The 17,922-nt window shown below is 39.4% G+C and overlaps 1 protein-coding gene across 3 annotated transcripts in view; it reads right to left on the bottom strand.

The window, feature by feature from the left end:
* Positions 1-13,350, bottom strand: part of rap1gap2a (RAP1 GTPase activating protein 2a) — a 99,894-nt gene extending 86,544 nt beyond the window's left edge. For 2 of the 3 annotated variants that reach the window (XM_085429170.1, XM_085429173.1), the window contains exon 1: positions 13,232-13,350. In XM_085429170.1, coding sequence (XP_085285296.1) covers positions 13,232-13,350 — 119 coding nt within the window. Of the gene's footprint in view, positions 1-116; positions 363-13,231 lie in introns of those variants that run through there. The other variant, XM_085429174.1, reaches the window with a different exon arrangement.
* Between the last annotated feature and the right edge of the window lie 4,572 nt (positions 13,351-17,922).

Below are 17,922 nucleotides of genomic sequence, written 5' to 3' on the forward strand. Positions count from 1 at the left end.
GAATGATTCAAACACAGTGTAGAACTGCATGTAAATGGGCACAAATATGAGCATGGACATGCACAATGCAAACTTTCCTAAACACACGTGAGCATTGAATGAAAACGCATACATACCATCCAAATCCACCAAATGACACACTTCTCCTCCTCAGCATTTTGTCAGTCTGACCTTCTCAGCAGTCTCTTTTGCCTCTCTCCTCTGGGAACTGTGTGCTCTGCTGACAGTCTTCCTCTATGGGAGTGTGTATATATATATACACACACACTCTCTGTATACTTGCACTTTGTCTGTCTCTGTCTGACCCAGGCTCTCTGTCTCACTCCCTCTCTCACCCTCTCCCCCTCTGTTTGCCTTCCCTTCTCTCTCCCTGCTCTTTTTCACCTGCCTCTCCACAGCTGCTGTTGTCCAATTTGCCACTTGACCCGTCAACAACTTTCCTGAAACATCGGTTCACAGTCTGTCAAACCCGCGCTCAAATCTGACACACTGAGAGATACAGGTACACATATTTCAGCAGGGTAGGGGAGGAGCCAAATGAGGAGGGGCCACAACCACTGGTTTGTTTCCCACACAAACACACGTGTAAAGGGCTACACATGCATCGAGCTCTATCTCAGTAACCACAACCAAAACACATGTACGTTGTATTCTTGCTTACATGCTGTCCAACAGGAAATGCAATAACTGCCTGCACTGCCCCCTTTTTTGTTTACCCTCACACATGCAAAAATGTCCCTGAATAAGCAAAGTTGATAAGTTGATCGAGCATTTTGATGTGGATTGTGGAAACTTCAGGTTAACGCTGCAAAAAGCTATATTTCTATTGCGTCATTCCTATTTCTAATCTATTAGAAGTGTATCAGAGGAATCTGTGTTGAATGGAAAATATGCCAGTTGCTCAACAGAGGAGTCAAACTGGATTATTTTTGTTGCACTACATAGCATTGACACTTCTCTGAAGGAAAGAAAAAAAGAGCCCAACAGTTGTGCAGAAAGACTGCAGCGAAACCTCTCATGTTGTGGCCAAAGGGAGTGTCCTTCCTGACGCCCTTTCTTCTCACTCCAGAGTTGACACTCTCAGAATTTACAAGCCCTCAGTTTTTCAACAGTTCAATTTCAATGTGCAGTGTGTTTGTGATCTGCAGAGGTCCAGGCTGTTAAATATACTAGCAGTGTAAAATCAAAAGCAGCTACTTAAACAACATTTTTACCAGCTATTTTTAAGGAAAGTTAACCTTGGGCCATTTTAATATTATAATATAATAGTAGTAATAGACTAGAATATGGCCATTCTAATTCTGATGAGTGAACTCTGTTATGCAGACCACGATCAGAGAAAAACACTTAAAAGAATCTAGGTCTATTTGCCTACATTGTAGGTGTGGAGACAGAGTCTCACAGCAAAATTAATATAGTCAGGGGTTAAAGTGGGATTTTAAAGGTGGGGGAACCCAAGAGTGATCTTTGTGTGTAGGCAGCTGCTCTGAGGTTTACTGCCCCTTATGGAGTAAATTTCACCACAGTACTGCAAACGCCAACCCTTTTCGCCTGCATTAAACTGCCCACTATTTTCATGCGACAGGTGACTAAAGCAAAGTTAACATACTTCAATTTGTTTTGCAGGACGTCTCAAAGTTGAAAAAACAAACTTACCACAACTTAACATTATAGCACAATATCTCATGTAAGCTTTAAATGACCAGTCTATTAAATGCCACTCCTTACCTATAAAATTAGTCTTCTATTCTGTCTTTCTTACATCTTTTTCCATCTCTGAGTGCAGTTATCGCACACTTTTCTCTCTCCTTGGAAAATAGAGTAGCTGTACCTTTAGCTAGCTAGCTGACGCACTGTGTGGGTGCTAGCTAGATGCTAAAGTACCACACCTTACTAACATCGGTCCGCTGTAACACCTGAGTATAGCGCTATAAATGATGCGTAAACCCATCATCATTATTATTATTAGATTTTTATTCTTTGTGTCTTTCCTCTTCATGTAAAATAAGCAGTAGCGACGGTCACGTTATGTAGGTTTAAAATTTAAAGTTTAAATATGGTTTAGTGTTGATGTCAAATAATAACTCTCTAAAGTAAGGAGCCTGTTTTGCAAATAAAAGAAAAGGCTGAAATAACGAGTTGTAAAAAATATATAAATAAATAAATGTAAATCCCAAATGGGGCTAAGTAATAGTTAGTAAAGACAACCCCCATACCTTTGTCAACTGAAGTTACACTATGGACATTTTTTGCAGCAACAGGAACATTAATGAAAGTTCACGTATAGATAATGATATGGTGATAAGGAGCTGGGGAATAATTACCATTTGGAACAAGTAAAATAATAAAGAGGTTATTTCAGTTCCAGCTTAACAATAAACTGAATAGCAGCTTTCTAATTTCACAGGCCGTGGTTTGACAAGATGCTGTCTTCAACAGTAGCTAATCCAGCCACTCTGTGGCTGCCATACTAGTGAAGCTGTCACAAAGCATGCCATAAATACAAGTAATGACATAAAACCCTATCAAACAGACATAGTATCATTTCAAATGCAATTTCCCCCCCAAGGCTTTTCTGTTGAATTGAAAAGAATGGTTTCAGTTATTCTTTTCACATTGAAATAGGCAACACGTCCTTCTGTATTCAAAGAGAGCTACTTTCATTTCCAGTCACTTCATAACATATCCAGTGAGAACAAGAAACCAAACAAGCACTTTAGAAGTCTGTTGAATGTGATGGCTTAATGCTTTCACAATTAAATTCTCAATTATCAGCATGCTTTCAGTCTCTTTTAAGATTGTCAGTCACTCTCCCTCTAGTGGTTTAGAGATGTGAGAAACCATGAACACAACAGCAGCAAGAAGAAAATGCAAATATCAGACTGACAAAGAAAAAATACTTTGATTCTCAAACCTTAAAGGTTCTGAAAATTTTGGTCTTTTGTATCCAGTATCATGAAAGATCAAGCTCAATAAATGCTGCAAATTACTGTGTCGCACAAAAAACAGAGGCATGTCTTTATGCTACACACACACACACAAAGTTTTATGACACATCAGGAATCCATGTTCTGTATAAATGAGTGGGCACCTAACAGCACAGGGGAGCAGTTAGACAGCAGCTGGTGACGCAGCAGCCGAGGAGCCAGATGTTACTTTCAAAACATTTTTGTGGATGAAACAGGATAAATCAACCCTCCTGAACAAATGCAAACTAACAACTTTTAACACCAATTTAAAATTTCCCCCCATTTCTATTGATAGTCCTAAAATATGTAAATAAAAGAATGATGCCATAGCAGGTTAGAAAATAAGATTACTGAATGATCGGAAAACCTAAAGAACAAAAGATAAAATAGGGACAAGTAAAAAATAAAGTACAAGCCAGTGACAAGACCTTTGCTGCAGGTCTTAACTGCTTGGCCAAAACTACAACATGAACATGAAAAGCTGTCACTATAGTGATGACACAATTTTGCGGTTGTGTGAAGTACACACCCTGCAAACAGGATCACAAAAATATAAGCATGTTTCTCTTGGTAAAAATAGCTTTAATAAAGCGTCATCTGGAGCTAAAGTAACTGCATGTGTGCTGCATGTATGACTACTTGCTGGCAGATTTAAGTCAGAGGATCATCTTCTCTTTGTTTAGTGTCGCACAGCTTCATTTGTTAAATCTAATACCCGATGACTCAATATCTGTCTATTCTGTAGGTATTTCACCGTGCCCAGTTTAACGTTAGCCCGAGAAAGAGCAAACTGCAAGTTCAGTTTTATAAAAACTGTGGAATTCTGATATTTATGACACTCATATTTCCTCTGCAACACACTCATTTTATCCTTGAGATCTGAAATGTGCATTCACAACACCACAGATGTTTGTAAGTGGGCTGGGTGACATCACCCGACAGTAACCAGTTGGCTGATGTCATCAGGTCGCCACAGTGTTCGCAACTGACAAACAACACCAAGTGCATGGTAACTGTTAAACTCCATTAATTTGTTCAAACTCTTTTATTGTACGCAGTGTGTGAGCAATAAAGACTGACGATGGCACTGTGTTGTGCCAGAGACATTTTCCTATATAGAGAAGACATAGCACTCAGACAATTGTGGTCTACCTGAGACATGAGGCATGCTAAGGATGGCGATTGTCCCATCCCTGTGTGACATCGGTAGCTAAAATGGGAAACATTAGCCAATCACACTTATGCACTGATGACTGCAGAGTGAAGGTTCACGACTGTATCAGCTGTATGGCGGCATATCTCCTTGTTGCTGCAATAATCATGTAGAGAAACATGAACTAGCATGGCATTTGTTCAATGCTCCCATGACGAAAATATAAAAACATATAAAAAATATTTGAAATTAATGTTAGTGGTTGCTACATGAAATGATTATGTACAAAATTTGTATGTACAGCACTGTACTGAAGTCTTGAGCCATCCCTCGTTTTTATATTTTGCTCAGAAATATATAAATTATCAATGTATTAATTAAAACTTAGCTAAGGCCTGGAGAACTCCTTTTGCCTCCTAGGAAGCACATACACACACATCAAGTGTATATAATGTTTGGAAAATATAAATCAGATTATGATAAACTACACCACTTTAAATGGATTGTAATGTAATGTATTGTTGTAAAACTTTGGATATGCACAGTAGAAATATGGTTCAGTGGTAAAAAGTGATTTAAACCTTTGGAAAAAGGAGAGATTTATTGTTTTGTTTTTTGTGTACGTTTTTTTAAACTTAGATTTTGTTGGCAGTTTAATATAAATGCAATTTATGACCCTGACATTGAAGAGATGACTCCTACCATCTCCATTCATTTCTATAGCAAGGACTTCAGCTCTCAAATCTTCAAATGTTCGGGATTTTTTCCAAGATAGCTGCCAAGTTGCAAGACTTGTTTCTAGCAGGACTTTGTGCCATATAAAAGACTAGCTTAATATACATAGGTATAACACATCCTGCATTTTCTTTGTTGCTCATGAAACTGTAAAGCCTGATCTGACTGTGTAGCTAGACCAGTGGGCCATCTGTGTAACAGGCCATGAATCATTTGCAATCTTATAAATATCCTTTATCAGTGTCTAATGTCACAACACTATTCCAGCACAGGTTTGCTGTTCACAGCATCTTCCTAACACTCTTCTGTTAACATGATGCTGATGAAACAACCTAAAAAGCAGAGCTTTTTGCATGACAGATAAGAGGGTGTGTGTTTTGTTTTGTTTTTTTGCATTTACAATGTTGTGTGTTAGTTGTCGATAGCAAGGTGAGAAATAATAAAGAAAGAACACTTGATGCTGAACCTAGCATCAATATGATTAATCCTTTAAAGCTACGGCAATCCTGTAAATTGACATATTTTAAAACTGAACTTTACTGCTGCAATAAAATGTATTTTGGGGAAAGGAAGACCGTCTTTACTTCATACATGTTTTTTGGTTTTCACAGTTTCAAGCACCCATTTCTTGAAAGCATCCATTATCTCATAACTGTTTGCAAAAAAAAAATTTTCATACAATATTTTCTTCTCATAGGACTGTTTCAATACAAGACAATATAAAACCCCTTTGCTGGCAAAACCAAATTAATCCCATCAAAACATCCCTTTTCTGTATATATAAGACTTAAGTATAAGTATTAATTACAAACACCAGTCAGTAAAAATGTGTGTGGGACATTTTGGATTTTGAAAGGAATAAGAAGAAAAAAATCTCTCCTTTCACTGTAACGAGTTTTCTCTGCCTCTCAGATGTTTGTAGCCAGTTAAAAACATGGTACTAATGCATCAATCCCGTAGACCACAAGACTTCAAAACGTCTAACTTTATAGTACTAAAAAAACCTTTATATTTACAACCTGGTACATGAAATTATAATGATCTATAGGCATATGTTCTATGCAATGATTTGAAACACACCAACAAGTCCACCTTTGAATGACTCAAAATAAACAAAATGAAGGTTTTGGAGTGGCCTGGTCAAAGTCTGGGCTTAGATCTGATTGGGATGCTTTGGCATGACCTTAAACAGGCTGTTCATGCTTGAAAACCCTGCAGTGTGGCTGAATTAGCACCAACATTTCTCCACAAACACTTAATTTGTAGTTCATGCTGCCAAGGGTGGTACAACCAGTTATCAGGCTTAAGGGGGAAGCTACTCATTGCTTCCTTAAGAAAATGAAATCATGTATCATCATTTTGTATTTACTCAAATACAAAAAATATGCAAAAATCTAAGAAATCATGAAAGAGGTAAGTGTTTTTTCACAGCATTGTAACTTCACTCTTCATAACACCAGCAACAGGCGGTGACTTTTAAATAACTCATCAATCAGTCTGGATAGTGATGTGGTTACTTTGATTTACAGGCTTCATCTACCAATTCGAGTCATCGAACTAGACTTCTTAGTCATGTTCAGTTAGCAAATTTCTAGCCTTTTATTAAGTAGCAGATTTTTGTGTCTTTGCTTTGAAGCTGTACAGTTTATTTATATAGTTTGCTAACCAAAGTTGCTAGCGTTAGCTGACAGTACTTCCCCATCACCTAATTGTTGTCACATCTGGCTCCCAAATTAATAAATAAATGACAAATAACATGGTACTGACCAAAACACTAATGCTGAGGCTGCAAAACCGATGGGTAACATTTCAGCAGGTACAACCATCTTTTATATACAGTCTATGGTGTCACCTATGCTTATGCTGTTATTCTCAAAAAAATGTATACAAGTGTGAACAATGTTGTTTTGTTTTGTGTTAGCAGTGATTGTAATTGTGTAAATTGCCAAAAGGGCGATAAATTAATTAACGACCCAGCACTGGATTCAGAAAACGGCATTTGGATTTGTAGCAGTCAGAAAAACTGTAACATAAACAGCACAGTGGTCACTGAGTATGTTTGTGTTGTATGTGTGAAAGTAATGCATATTTATGTCTCATAATTTTTTTATCTCAGACTTTATAAATTCAATTTCTGTTTTTTCTCTCTCTCTTCCATCAATTGAGTTTTGTTTATTTCACTTTAGTACCTCGTGTCTTTCTCAGTAGCAATTCTTCCCGGCAGCTGGTGGCAGCGGGACAGCACAAGAGACGCAACATTTCCATCTTTATTCCTTCTGTGTCGCCTCTCCTCTCTTTCATCTCTCTCACAGCCATGTAATGAGGTATTTAGTCATTAGATAGATTCCCAAGGGGGAGATACACAGACAGACACGAGAGACCTTTCGCTTTTCTTCGTCTACCTCTCTCTTCCTCCTCCCAACCGGCCTCCCATTCTGTGCCACTAATAGGTTACTTAGTCTTATGAGGTTTTACCAGAGGGTTGCTGATTTAGTAACAGAGCTGATGCTCTGCTTAATGGCTCCTGCCTCATTCACATTAATCACCATCTGTTAGAACGCACACAGAGCACAGAAGAACCAAAGCTGCCTATTGATCGACTACCAGAGAATATATGAATGTGTCATAGGGTTTCTTTCATAGGATATTGGTCTTTGAAAATCACATGCACACAGCTGGTACTGCACAGCTGTTTTCTAGTGATGAGTTTCTGTATTCGGCTGATGTCCTTTAAAGGTTTTAGCGAGCTTTAAAAACACATTTAAACTCACCGGCCACTTTATTACTGTAGGTATACCTGTTCAACTGCTCATTGATGCAAACATCTAATCAGCCAAACACATGGTGGAAACTCAGTGAATATATGCATGTTGCCATGATCAAGGCTTATGTTCAAACTGTCATTAAGAAAGATGATTTTAAGTCACTCTGAATGCTGAATCGCTGTTTGTGACAGACAAGCTGGTCTCAGTATTTCAGGAAGTGTTGATCTACTGGGATTTTCTTCTACAACTATAACTAGGCTTTTAATGGTGGGGGATAGTTTCTTGGCACACTTTAGTATTGCTGCTGACCATGTTTGTCCCTTTACAGTCACAGTGTAGCCCCAAAGCTCAAACCACTTCAAACTGGTTTCTGGAACATGATAATGAGCTCACTGTACTTAAATGGGCCAATACAGACACCAGGGCTCAATTCAACAGAGGATCTTTGGGATATGGTGAAACAGGTTTGGATTATGAATATTCAGCTGACAGATCTGCAGAAATGGGCAGAAACTATATGATGCTATTACGTCAATATGAACCAAAACCTCTAGAGAATTTTCCAGCAACTTCTTAAATCTATAAAGAATTAAGGGATTTCTGAAGGTGAAATGGGGTCCAACTCAGTGTACATAAAAGTCTTATTAAAATTATTCTTATGCTATTTTATTTTGAACTAAGCACTGTGAAATGAATAGCACTAGTGACTGAGGTACTAAATATTGTTTGATGGGACTGAAACATTATTCCACATTTTGGATCCTCTGTGGAGATGTGTGTTTGCCTAAAACAGATGAGGTGAGTAATAGAACTCAATGCACTTTATTACCTAACAGAATTTATTTAGAACCCAAGATAACATACTTTATTGAATATATGATAAAAATCTAACAAACTTTATTTGATCATTAGGAACCCCCTCAATATGAACTGTTATTGAAGAAATATGCAGAAGGTAGATATATTTTTCATTTCCTTCTTGAGTCGGTCTCTGCGCAATAAACCTTCCTTTTTTCTTCTATTCTATTTTTATTTTCCCATTTTTGCCCCCCATGGTTCATCGCTTTGTTAGTGGATTTTAGTAAAAATGACAGCGAGCCCACCCATCCACCCACTCTTCCAATTCACCCACACTGAGAGATGAGAGCGCACATCCATAAACAGCAGGCATCGCATGTGCACACAGGCGCACATTCATGCATTCATAAATTTCGACACATGCACACATTCATGCACTCAAATTAATAAGCTGTGACATGTGCGCACGTGCTGCGCCTCCTCCACCCACGGGTGACACAGTGCTATCATTCCTTTCTTTAATCCCATTATTCGGCAACATTGACCAGAAAAAAGAAAATCCACTTATTCACATACTTCCCGTTTCTGTCCCTGACGCCAAACACACAAGGCTCTGCAAACGCAACCAGACACCAACCAGGGGCAAGTGCAATTGCTCAGCCTACAAAAAAGCAATTTAATCAGGTGTGCTGTAAGAACATGGCAATTTCCTCACAGCATTTCATTTTCCACTAAATGGGAACACACAAATACAAACACAGGCTGAGGAAGTTTAACGCAAATCCCCTCTGCAACTGATGACTCATGTGTTTCTGTATTAAAGTGTGCGCTGATCTCATCAGCAAAGAAGGTAAGGGAATAAACAGGAAGAATGTAATCGTTCTTTACTGAGGGCTAAATAATTCTCAACTGTAACCAAAGCACGATGGAAAAATAGTAAAATACAACTGAGTTCGAGTGGAGCGAAGGTGCAAAATTCAGTCTCGAAACACTTTTTGGAATCACAAGTTTTTTGATCAACTTCGGTCTGATCTTCATCTAAGCCTCAATTTTATAAAACCATTTTCTATTAAAAAAAATAACATAGCTGGACTTGAATTTGAACTCATGCTAATAAAAGGGAATCTTTGTGCTAACAACTTCTCTAAAAGCTAGGGAGATGAGATCGCCCATCGCTATAAATAAATGCACACAAAGTCTGGTTAATGTCTGAGTCTGGGTAGATGATGCATTACAACAATGCACGAAGTTGGAAAAAGCTACAAAAAGATTTCTAGAACAAAAAAAGAACAAAAAGTGAACAAAATGTGTACAAATGGAAGGAACCCTGGACTGTTGTTACTCTGCTGAGGAACACATCAGGTGAAAACTCTTATCAATGTAACTCGTTTAAAACGCTCGATAAAAATAGTGCTAATGGAAAGACAACTAAGCAAAAACTACTCTTCAGTGGAAAACAAAACAAAACAAAACATAGAGAATATCAGATGTGTGCTAAAGACCTCTCTGGAAAATGCTGATGAGCCAAAATGTGATCTTTTTGGTGAGAATGTATGCACCACGTTTGAGGGGAAAGGGCAATGTGAACAATGTGAAGCGTGGTGGAGGGATCATCATGGTTGGGGGTTAAATGTATTGTGGTCAGTAAGGAAAAATTCCCCTAAACACACAAAGAGGACACCACCAAATGGTTAAAAGAGATATAAAAAAACCAAAAAAGTAAATGAAACTTAGGAACATCTTGGAAGAAAGGGTGAAAAAATTGGCAAATCTCAAAAAACCGCCACAGGAAACTATATACTGTGCTGCTAAACAAGGGTCTATCAATTATTCAGTTCAAGAATTCAAGTTGACTTCTTACAGGTTGCAATGAGGGTTATTACTCAAGTGTTCTAATAAAAAAAAATGGGGATGAATATGTGTTAGTTTAGTGCAGGGGTAGGCAACTCCAGGCCTCGAGTGCCGGTATCCTGCAGGTTTTAGATCTCACACTGGGTCAACACACCTGAATCAAATGATAAGGTCATTACCAGGCCTCTGGAGAACTTCAAGACATGTTGAAGAGGTAATTTAGCCATTTAAATCAGCTGTGTTGGATCAAGGACATCTAAAACCTGCAGGACACTGGCACTCGAGGCCTGGAGTTGCCCACCCCTGGTTTAGTGAGACTATCGATGGCTGTGACCCGGGTGAAGATCCGTACACATGGTGAGTAATCAGTGCAGAAATCTTGGTATTTCCAAAGCTTTTGGGAAAAAAGAGAGAAGGGAGAAAGGGAGAGAGGAATGTGAAATGTTGATAGATTGAGGGATTCATAGATGTGATGATGACGGGCAGAGGAAGGAGGAGATGAGAGACAATAGGACAGGAGTTATGTGAGGATAGAAGAAAGTCTCTGAGTGGTGTTGGTTGATTTTTAACAGCCGTCAAGTGGACTGCTCAAGATAATACGGGGACAAAAGATATGAGACAGGCAACATGATAAATAAACCCTTTTAAATCCAGTGGGATTAAAACAGATGAACAAAACGCAGTAACTATTCACACTGAACACTGTTTTAAAAGAAGGTTAAAAAAACTCCTAAATGTAAAGGACTGACACTGACTCACTGTAAGCTCGTCTGCATGCACCGTGTGCAGGGTGTGTTTGCTCTAAGAAAATGGGACAAATCCTGGATTCACTCCACCTGAGAGGTACAGATTAGCCATCATGCATTTTGAACTGAATCATCAGCAGATTGCGTGAAATGCTGCCAGCAGGACCAGTCGTCCACTTGACACAGCAGAACTGTGATTTGTAAAGCGCTTTAGTCTGGGACTGCTGTGTCAAGAGTCTCTTTTTGGTTGATGTGACGATTCTGAAGCTCCAGAGCTATTAATATCCCAAAGTCTGCCATCACTGACCATTCATAACTGGAGTGGGCTGGGGGTGGAGGGGTTCAGCTGAAGGCACATGACAAAAATGCATTACCCAGTGGTCCTATAATTCTTCATGGCCCAAATCTTCATACAGTAACTGTAGATTTGGGCCATCCATCCATCCATCCATCCATCCATCCATCCATCCATCCATCCATCGTCTTAACTGTTTATCCAGTCAGAGGAGCTGGGGGTATGAATCTTGGCCACCCAACTTGAATCAGAAGGTAGTACACTAAATGAGTACAGATTAAAGTGTACACAGAAGTAGAACTGTAATCATTAAATAAACAAAAACGTGAAGAAATAAAATATTTGCTGCTTTTCTCTTCTGTGTTTTTTTAAAAAATAAGGTTTGGATTACTGTTTGGCCAAAGCAACACTGTGACGGTGTCACTGCTGCCAAAGCGTCTTTCAGCTGTTCCCTTATTCACAAGGGGTCCCCACAGCAGATGGATCCACACATTAGTTTTGGCAGATTTTTTTTTTTTTTTACACCAGACGCCTTTCCCGACAAAACCATGGCAGGGATTTGTGCCCTCTCGAACCAAGGAGCTTTTGTGTGTTGGGCACTGGTGTCTCTGCTTTCACTCAGGGATGTGAAATTTAAAAAAATTATTTTTTTTTAAAGACATACCCTTCAGCAGCAAAACATCATGGAAAAAAACCCTCATCTACTGTAAGTCCACATCTGACACATTTAACTGCCATAACTTTTTTCCCAGAGTGCCATCATGGTGATAGTGAAATCTAGCAGGACAGAGCATCTCACCAGAGGACCCCCCCACCCCCTCCATCTGAGCAGCACGCAAAAGGCACATAATATCTTGCACCTCACAAAGTATCCTGCAGGAACAACAGAAATGCGTCACATTTCTTCATCAGATGACGCTTGCATATCTACTCCTTCCTTACTATTACAGCACAATGCTTGTGAGATGTCTTGAAAGGTTTTGAGAGCCTAATGTTATAAACAAGCAGTGCTTCTTAGGGACAAAGAGCAATGGTTTTAATATTATTATTGCATTTCTCCTTTAGCACTGCATTCAGCAGGGATCACATTTCCATATTACACTCGGACACATACACCGTGATGTATACACACATGAGCACAAATGAGTTCCCACCAGCACATTGTTGGAAAATTCATGAGTACATTAAGACTCGTACCTGTTGGCTGACACACAGGTCAGAAAGTAACATCTCAGAAATGATTCAGGTGCTCCTATTTTCCTCTTCTTCTACTCATAAAAGAGTGTTTGAATGACTGAGCGTCTATCGCTTGCCTTGGATTTCCTCCTGTGGCATGAATGTTAGTGAGATGAATTTATGAAAATATTAAGAAGCACTGTTCTTGTCCACCCACTCACATATGCAGAACTTCATACCCCACTCACCATCCCCCAAACACGCACACACACACACACACACACACATAAACACAACATGGTGTCATAAACCGCCAGAGAGTGCACCACCATAAAAAGACATTGCAGCACTGTTGCTGCATTGGAGGGAAGAATATCTGCGTGCCATCAGATTTCCAAAGGCTCTTTCTCAGCGGACTCCCTGCATGCATGCAGACAACAACATACTCCTAAGTTTAAGAAGACATAAAAAAGACCACAAATAAATGAATATCAAAGGAAGTAAGATCACTTCCCTTTGCTGTGTGCGTGTATGCAGATCACAAGTGCCAGACCTAAGCTAAAAACAAACAAAAAGCCCGTTACTCCAGCTGGTGAGTTCTCACACAAATCAGCACACACACAAACACGCACACACTAATGCTCTTCCCATCAGGCATTTGGCTCTCAGTTAGCAGTTGTCAGCAGCCAACAACAGCAGCAGTAACATCTCAGCTCCAGAAGAGACGAGGGTGAAAGCCTTACCTCGGCTCCCCTGCAGAGCCTTTACAAGCTGGACTGAACATCTCGCAGTCAGTGGACGGTGCAGCATTAGCAGGAGACCAGTGGACCAGAGGAGAGGTTGAGTGTATGTGTGTGTGCATATGTGAGAGAGAAAGGGAGACAAGGAGCGAGAGAGAGAGAGAAGGGGAGGGTAAGGGGAGAGCGCATATAGGGAGAGGGCGCAGCGATAAAGCACAGGGTAGGGCAGAATTATGTGATGAGAGACAGCGACAGTGAGTGCAAGAATGGGAAACAGCGTTACCATGGAGAGGACTACACCCAATCTCCTCCAATCTTATTAAGAAAAGGTACAAAAATATATAAATAAACAAAAAAGCGGAAGAGAAACTCGAGCTGAAAATAAAATTAAGGCAAATGTTTGTTTTGGCAAAGGCAGAAAGGATGGACCACAGGATCAAAGAAATAGTTGTTGGAAAAGGATATGAATTGTTTCCAGGATTTTCCATGTTTAGGGTTTTTTTTTGCAATGTTCAAGGTTTTGTTCTTTACCTTTTGTGTTTAGCATTTAGTTTTCCCAGTTTAGTTCTAGTTAGGATCTTTCTTGTGTGCATCTGCCTTTTGTTTTTGTACTTTCTTATCAGCCATATTAAACGGCTCGCTTTTTGTTGATAGTCAAGTTTTGGTCCAAGTTCCTTCGTGTCTGCGTTTTGGGTCCACGCTACACAATACATACAGTCCTCCGCCAGACTGTGACAACATGATTGACTAGTGGACACATTGTGCGTGTGGTCAGTCACATCCATCCCTTACTTTGGTTTTACAAACCAATGTGGCAATAGAAAAAATGCTAAGATAAGATTTCAATTTATTTTAAAGGGACATCACAAACCAGGGAGTGTCGGGCTGATGTCAATGATTCTCACACGGTCTGTGAGTGCACTGAGCTGACATTTTTACATTAAACACTTACTTTCGATTTCGAACACATGGTTACTGTTTCCGTGAATAAAACTCTTAAACAGGCGCGCACTAAAAGGGTTTAAAGGAAAGGTCATCGATTTAGAAGTGTGACACGCATTTGAACCCCAATAGACACAGAAATCCAACAACCTACCAACACCAGGCGATCATGGGTGTCAGTTATTCAGTAAAGTTGATCCCCTGCTGAAGTACAAAGGCTGTCAAATCAATCTCAAACACACACAAACCTCCCTGCACAAACAGCATGGTTTGTGATTGATGTGCAGCTCAGAGGCCACAGTGTTCGACTGATGGCCCTAAACAAAAAAGCAAAAAAAGCAAAAAAAAAATAACCACACACTGATCTCTCTAAAGTATTTCTTATTGATCTGGTTTCCTGCCTGCAGCCCTACTGACACATGAACACCCAGCAGTCCTACAGAGAAAGAAACCAAATAGGGAGAAGGAAGGATTGAAATTGGTTTAATTAAATTCACCCCCACAGCTCCCCCCAATGGAAAGACTGAAGCAGACACAAGTGAGCCTACAGGTGCTTCTGAAGTCACTGTGCTCCCCTATTACCCACCACACACATCATAAAGACATACCCCACCTATCATTTGTTGAGTTTGCCGTCTCTCCCTTTAATCTCCAGGCAGTTTAATGCTTGCGGATCCTTTGTCAGTTCTAATTGGTCCTGCTCGTTGGGGTTGCCTTGGAAACCAGTTTAGAAAGTGTTGGCTGGAGGTCTGCCAAAGGTTGTGATAAGATTAGCTGTTATGGCCCACTGTAACCAACACTGTGCGCATTATGCAAACAGAAAGTAGTTGCAGTGATGCTGTTTGTTCCTCTTTTTTTTTAAAAAAAAAAAATGGTGGGAAATATAAACAAACTAATTTCAGCTCTCTTAAGTTTAACATGGAACATGGCGTTACTGCATGGTTCACTTTACTGCCATTACATACATGCATGAGGGAAAATGTTCTGTGATGGAAGATGGAAGAGCTTTGGCTGCTGTTGGTATATGACAGCGGGTATCAGTGTTGCATGCTGTCTGCCACAGTAACAAGTCCCCCCACCCCCAAAGGCCTAAATCTGTCTTTGTGAGCTTTGCTAACAAGCAAAATGTCTGAGTCTTGTCAGGGTGAGCTTATGGCACATGCCAGGAGCTTCTTGTCCAATTATATAGTCAGACATATATATGCTGCTGACACTCTCTCTGTCTTTGTCTCTCTGAGACACGTGACCGCCAACCACGTGACTTTAACTTGCCTGTCCGTGCCAGTTTGAACATGTGACAATCATGGAACAAGTGAATAAGATTACAGTCACACAGTCAATGACCATCAGCCACTTGTTAGAAGTAAAAATTAGTATTACCTGACAGCAGGCAATAGTGCAATAATACTACAACAGTGGCCAAAGCTTTTACAGCTTACCTCACAGGTTGCAAGTGGAAGCTGAAAGCTCTTGCTCAATGTAACCACTTGATTTAAATTAATACGTCCTTTATAACAAAAACAGAAAATGATTGCTAAAGCCCCAGTCACAAAGGTCCAGAGACCTGTGACTAACCACCGCCCTTTGTGATTGCTTATTTACCGCTAGCATATTGGGGCGAGTAGTTTAAATTAAAGTGGAAAACTCGTCTGCAAACACTGGCTAGCTGCTCTCCAAGCTGTAGTGCAAATGTAAAAGGAGCAACACAAACTGAAGTTGAGATCTTTGGCCTTCAAAGTAAGAGTTGCACCTTGTTAAACCTGTTGGCTGCAGGGCTGAGGTATAACTTGTTTTTGAAACCGTCACACTTTCTGAAGCTGTATGACCACTGAGCTACTATTTTGGGACAATTTGTGCAAGAAACTAGAGGAAACTGTGATGATCCTCTTGCAATCAAAACAATCACAATAGATTTTTGGTGCAGCGGGTTCTTTACCTCTGGTTTACCCCATCAGCACACATTTTTCCATAGCCCATCCAATATGGTGCATTTATATTTTATTTTAATCCATTGAAACATGTTAAGCAAATGGCTGAGAATGAATGAATACATTTACAGCAATTTGGGAAATGACAGCATAGGAACACTTTCATTTGAAAGCCTCATATTTTTAAAATGTATTTTTTTTTTTTTACAAAACAAAGCTAACCCAATCATATTCGCTCTATAATTTTCTTATTCTTTTCACTTGGACAAATCTTTTTCTACTACAGCTCACAATACACTTGCTTGAGGATATGCAGAAACTATTCCATGTCAGATTTTGGGGGGTTTCTGGACAAAGCCAGATAATATCATCTTGTCACTGAAAGTGATCTCTTTAAGACCTTGTAATGTGTAATACCAGATTAATGCCTGGGTTTGAGTCCTGTAAATAGGAGACAGGAGCACCTGTCATCACAAGCAGCACAAAGGTCTAGTGCATTAAAAGAGCATGTTAATCCTAAAGGTCATACAGCCATAAATTAGGTTACATGCAAAGAGAGGAAGAGTGAAGTGGGACAGAAACAAGATGTGTAAGAAGAAGATAAGCTCCTGCTCTTTTGTCTTCATGGTATTCAAATTAAGAACCAGAATACAAGTATTATTTGTATTGTAGTATTATATCTTTGTACATTATATTCAGTATTCAGTATAATAACTAAAGAAGCAGGCACAGTTTTCAAAGACACATTTAAAATAGGGTTTAAGTCATTAAAATGTTAAGCTTTTCAGGTAAAACCAGGTTGTATAGATGACAATGTAAAACAACATGGAGTATCATCTCAGTTCAGTGACTGGAGTAATGTGGATAATACTCATTATAAATGACAGGGGGATAACATACAGTCCCTTCCCAGCCACACATATTAGGACAAAGAACAGACATCAGAAAAAACAAGCCTCTATAGTAGGAAAAATAAAAATAGAAAACAATATTTGCCAATATTTGAGTATTAAAGATGTTGTAGATGTATTTAATTGGCTATATCCGCCCATCGGTTTTCTTGTGAGGACGCTGGAGCCCATCCCAGAGAACACTGAGCAAGAGTTGTGATTTAACCCTGAGGATATACTATTGGGGAAATTTATAAATATGTTGCACCATCCAGGCTTTGTTTGTGGTAGCTGGCTTAACAAAACCTAAAATCCCACCTGTAGATAACAGGTGTCACGACAGTGCTTATCAACTAGCTCTGTTAAGCTTTTCTGCTTCAGCCTTGGTTTGCGCCTTTATAAAAATCTTGTGCTACACAAAACGATCCCTGTGAGCGTCGCCTACTCCAGTCAGAGATGTGATTGATTGATCATGATGATGATAAAATGGTGATTAAAAGTGTAATAGTAGTCAGGTATGCCTTAACAACCTGCATATGCAAAATAGCTTCCACCAGCTGTGAATCCACACAGCACTTAAAACATGCTGTCAATTTAAAAAAAAAAAAAAAAATCTGTGAAAATGTGGCACTTCCAGACTTTGAACCATAACTCTTAACACATGTTGAGCATAAGGTACCAGCCAGAGATCCACTTTTATGAACAGAAAACTCTGGCTTATAGCTCAACTGAGTTTGGCATCCCGTTAATCTCACCTCTTAGTCCTTAGTGGAGTTAGTGGACGGATTTTCCCAGATCCTATCACTGACTGTATGACTTAGAAGTACAAACTGTTCTAGCCTCGCTAAAATGCAGATGTGGTTCCTTGATTGGCATACAGGTTACAGGTTTATCAATGAGAGAAAAAAAGACTACATTTAGGTTGAGGATCTTT

Source organism: Rhamphochromis longiceps, linkage group LG14 (assembly GCF_057381845.1).
Source record: "Rhamphochromis longiceps isolate RC_006_pf linkage group LG14, R_longiceps_female_GT1.1, whole genome shotgun sequence".
In the NCBI taxonomy this organism is placed as follows: domain Eukaryota; kingdom Metazoa; phylum Chordata; class Actinopteri; order Cichliformes; family Cichlidae; genus Rhamphochromis; species Rhamphochromis longiceps.